The sequence below is a fragment of the Ammodytes marinus genome (assembly GCF_949987685.1).
Source record: "Ammodytes marinus genome assembly, chromosome: 20".
NCBI lineage: Eukaryota > Metazoa > Chordata > Actinopteri > Uranoscopiformes > Ammodytidae > Ammodytes > Ammodytes marinus.
In genome coordinates, this window is record NC_137224.1 from 1702826 (window position 1) to 1707825 (window position 5000).

Here is a 5000-nt window from a genome sequence, read left to right on the forward strand (position 1 = left end):
TCAAAGTGCTTTACAGATGCAAAAACAAAATACATCAAGCATAGAGCACACATAAAAAAAATAAAAATAAGAAAAAGCGAATGAGAAACATGAATATGAATAAAGCATAACATAATTAAAACATTTAAAAAGAATAAAAATAAATAAAAATGTAAAATGACAGGTTAAAACGGAAACAGTAAAGTCTTCAGACCTGATTTAAAAGAGCCGAGTGTTGAAGCGGATGTATTATTGATCTGAAATGAACAATTCTCTATAATATGTACAGTGTAGGGGAGAACGGGGTAATCTGAGCCACTTTTACCGTTGCCTAGATACAGGGGGTGGCTCACATTACCCGATGCCTCAGATTCCCCCGTTCTCCCCTACTTTGTTGCTTTTAAGTTTATTTTGATGGTTGTTGTTTTTTAAACAGTGTAGAACTTCTACATTAACTTAAAGATATTTTTTTTTGGCATTTTTTATGCTTTATTGACAGTGTAGAGACAGAGTTGAAATGGGGCAGAGAGGGGAGTGACATGCAGAGAACGACCGCGGGCTGGAATCGAACCCGGGTACGCTGCTGGCCGAGGCCTATGGGGGGGGACGGCCTACCAACTGAGCTAAGGGCGCCCCCTAACTTCTACATTAACTTATGTAAAAAGATCTAAGTCCGCTGCATGAGGGGGAACAGCAGTTTGATTACCGCAAGGCACACACAATGATATTTATTTATTCACACACACACACACACACACACACACACACACACACACACACACACACACACACACACACACACACACACACACACACACACACACACACACACACACACACTCACACACACACACACACACACACACACACACACACACACACACACACACACACACACACACACACACACACACACTCACACACACACACACACACACACACACACACACACATATTCAACAAAGACTTGTCTGCAGGAGTGGTTTGTCTTTCTGCTTAATTAATACACATCATGACAGCGAAATGCCAAAGGAAGTGAGGTCACACACGCAGTAATGAAAAGTTACCCACTCACTTTACTGTGCTCCTGGCTGTGTGTGTGTGTGTGTGTGTGTGTGTGTGTGTGTGTGTGTGTGTGTGTGTGTGTGTGTGTGTGTGTGTGTGTGTGTGTGTGTGTACTTGTGTGTGTGTACTTGTGCAATTATTTTTGTGAGAACCAATTAGAGTTTTAGACCTTAACAGTGAGGACTTTTTGGCTGGTTCTCACTTCTGGGACAGGCCTTTGAAGGGCTGTTTGAGGTTACGACGATAAGACGCCAGTGTATGTGTGTGTGTGTGTGTGTGTGTGTGTATATGCCTGCTTTCGTGCATGTGTGTTTGCGTATATATGCCTGCTTGCGTGCATTTGTGTGTGTGTGTGTGTGTATAGTATGCATGTTTGCACGTGTGTGTGTGTGTGTGCTTGCGCGTGTTTGCGAGTGTTTGCGAGTGTGTGTGTGTGTGTGTGTTTGCGCGTGTTTGCGAGTGTGTGTGTGTGTGTATATATATGCGTGTGTGTGTGTGTGCTTGATTGGGGGAGATAAGCTGCTTGTTTGTGGGGGAAGCTCTCTCTCTCTAACTCAGTAGTTTTTATGTATGTTTCGCCCTTAAGCCTGTTGTTGTGTTAACGAGACTTCTGGAATAATGAGAAGAAATAAAGAAATATGTTCCTGGAAAAAGAATAAAACCTTTTCACATTCATATTGGTCTGTTGCATTCAGCAGTAAGCGGGCGAGCGGTGACACACACACACACACACACACACACACACACACACACACACACACACACACACACACACACACACAGACATATACAGAGACGGACACACACACACACACACACACACACACACAGTCAGTGACACCAATTAAGAAAACGATGCATAAATTATGTCATGCCCGGTTTGCGGAGGAGAAAGCATCCTCTCCGCCCTGTCTACAGTAATGCCATCAGCTGGTGACTAACAAATGTGTGTGTGTGTGTGTGTGTGTGTGTGTGTGTGTGTGTGTGTGTGTGTGTGTGTGTATGTATATGCGTGTTTACGTCTATATATGGATGTTTGTGTTTGTGTTTGTGTGTGTGTGTTTGTCACTATATGTGTGTGTGTCACTCTCTGTGTGTGTGCGTGCGTGTGTGTGTGTGTGTGTGTGTGTGTATGTGCGTATATATGCGTATTTGCGTGTGTGTGTGTGTGTATGTGCGTATATATGCGTATTTGCGTGTGTGTGTGTATGTGTGTGTGTATGTGCGTATATATGCGTATTTGCGTGTGTGTGTGTGTGTGTGCGTATGTGCGTATATATGCATATTTGCGTGTGTGTGTGTGTGTGTGTGTGCGTATATATGCATATTTGCGTGTGTGTGTGTGTGTGTGTGTCTCTTTTTTCGACCCTTAGCTCCGAGGCTTTGTCGAGCTGATTTTTTAATTATACCCCAAGGTTAATTTATTTCCAGCTTTGAAAAGAAACTGCTTTCCCAATGTGACACAGAGTCGAATGCAAACGGCCAGGCACGGAATGAGACGCCATATTGTATTAACACACACACACACACACACACACACACACACACACACACACACACACACACAGACACACAGACACACACACACACACACACACACACAGACACACACACACACACACACACACACATACACATGCGCACACGCCATATTGTATTAGGGGCAAGAGGGCGCTAGGGAGTGATCGAGAATCGCTACTTTAAAGGCTTCTGCATTTTTTCATTATTTATTCATGTTTACCCTCTTAGTTTAATGCTTTCCTAAGATTACTTTAAAAGGGAGATCTCTTGGGGCGCTCCGGTGGCGTAGTGGATAGAGTGTGTACCATATCGGCTCCGGCCTTCGTTGCAGTGGTCGCGGTTTCAAATCCGACCCGTGGACTGCAGGTCACCCCCCCTCTCTTTCTCTCTCTCTCTGTCTCTGTCTCCCCATTTCAACTCTGTACTGTCTAATAAAGCTTGAGAGAGGGGAGTGACATGCAGAGAACGACCGCGGGCTGGAATCGAACCCGGGTCCGCTGCTGGCCGAGGCCCATGGGGGGACGCCGACGCCCTACCAACTGAGCTAAGGGCGCTCCCCTAGGCACACTATTCTTTCTAGATATTTAGAGATTAAAGATGTGTGTCTCGTGTTGTCCTGTGTTGGTCTCACAGGAGCATTCGCTGCCTGAGGAACATCATCCACTGGAACCTGATCACGGCCTTCATCCTGAGGAACGCAACCTGGTTCATCGTCCAGCTCACCATGAGCCCCCAGGTCCACGAGAGCAACGTGGTGAGAGAGTGTGTGTGTGTATGTGGGGGGGCGGGGGGGCGGGGAGGGGGGTGTGTGTGTGTGGGGGGTGTGTGTGTGTGGGGGGGGGGTTGTGTGTGGGGGGGTGGGGGTTGTGTGTGGGGAGTGCGGGGGTGTGTGTGTGGGGGGGGGGGCGGGGTGTGTGTGTGTGTGTGTGGGGGGTGGGGGTTGTGTGTGTGTGTGTGTGGGGGGGGGGGGCGGGGGGGTGTGTGTGGAGGGGGGGGGGTGGGCGTGTGTGTGTGTACCTGTGATTTTAAGACCTTAGGAGAGCAATGTGGTAAGAGTGTGTGTGTGTGTGTGTGTGTGTGTGTGTGTGTGTGTGTGTGTGTGTGTGTGTATGTGTGTGTGTGTGTGTGTGTGTGTGTGTGTATGTGTGTGTGTGTGTGTGTGTGTGTGTACCTGTGATTTTAAGACCTTAGGAGGGCAATGTGGTAAGAGTGTGTGGGGGTGTGTGTGTATGTGTGTGTGTGTGGGGGGGGTGTGTGTGTGTGTGTGTGTGTGTGTGTGTGTGTGTGTGTGTGTGTGTGTGCGCGTGTGTACCTGTGATTTTAAGACCTTAGGAGAGCAATGTGGTATGTATCCCATTCATCTATGTGTATTTTAAAGGTGCTATAAGGAACTTTTTAATATTTCTGAAACGGTCAGACCTAAACGAGACCTAGCCTGGCACCGCCCGCCTACATTCTTCCGCTCAATTTTAATTTCCCTTCAGTAGTCAGTCTGGGTGTGCGGTATATTCGGAAGCGAACAGAGGGAGTGGCTCAGAAGCCGGCGCATGACATAACGTCAGGATCAAACGTTATGCGATTGGTTGGCAGATCCAGAGTGGCACTGGGCAGATCCAATAGTTTTAGGTCTAACCACTAATACACCACAAGCTCCCCTGCTGCACATTTCAATTTCACCATTACAAAACTGTCACGCATATCATGTAACCAGTCCTTTAGTCTGAAGTATAAGGGTGTTTATTTTTTTTTATTTATTTTTTTTTTGTTGGCATTTTTATGCTTTTATTGATAGTGTAGAGACAGAGTTGAAATGGGGCAGAGAGGGGAGTGACATGCAGAGAACGACCGCGGGCTGGAATCGAACCCGGGTCCGCTGCTGGCCGAGGCCCATGGGAGTGGGGGGGGGGACGCCCTACCAACTGAGCTAAGGGCGCCCCCATAAGGCTGTTTCTTGACCCAGCAATTTTTTCGTGATGGATTTTCTTTACTGCCGACCATGACATTATCTCTTTTACATGTACTGTTTGCCTTTTGAAAGTGTATAGTAGCTGTTGTGTTATCTCACCCGCACACAGAGACCAAGGAATCTACAGTGATTTTAAGAGGAAAATATATTTTTGTGAAACGTTTTCTAAGATTTATGTCCTTGGAGCTGAGAGCCTCTGAAATAAATAATAAGAAAAATATTTAAAAAAAAATGCTAGAATTGTATAACACCTGCCTGATCCTTGGTCCTTTAGAGATTTCATAACAACCTGCATTTTGCCGCTGTATTTGTGATCAAACCCAATATATATTCGCTTTCTAAAAGACCCTTTTCAAACTCTTGCACAATATCACCTTGATTCTATTTGTTAGCAGAACATTTGAGCTGTTTTATCTCTTATCCAAAGAGCTCTCAAGAATTCATCTATGGTGATGTGTTCAAGGACAAT

At 46.0% G+C, this 5000-nt stretch overlaps 1 protein-coding gene across 1 annotated transcript in view; it reads left to right on the forward strand.

Moving 5' to 3' along the window:
• The window catches only part of LOC307267303 (corticotropin-releasing factor receptor 1-like), a gene marked incomplete at both ends in the record, with an annotated part of 111361 nt that overhangs the window by 77082 nt on the left and 29279 nt on the right, over nt 1-5000 (forward strand). Inside the window, one exon of the mRNA XM_080049589.1 lies at nt 3199-3319. Within this exon, the coding sequence (XP_079905715.1) occupies nt 3199-3319 (121 nt within the window). The remainder of the gene's footprint in view (nt 1-3198; nt 3320-5000) is intronic.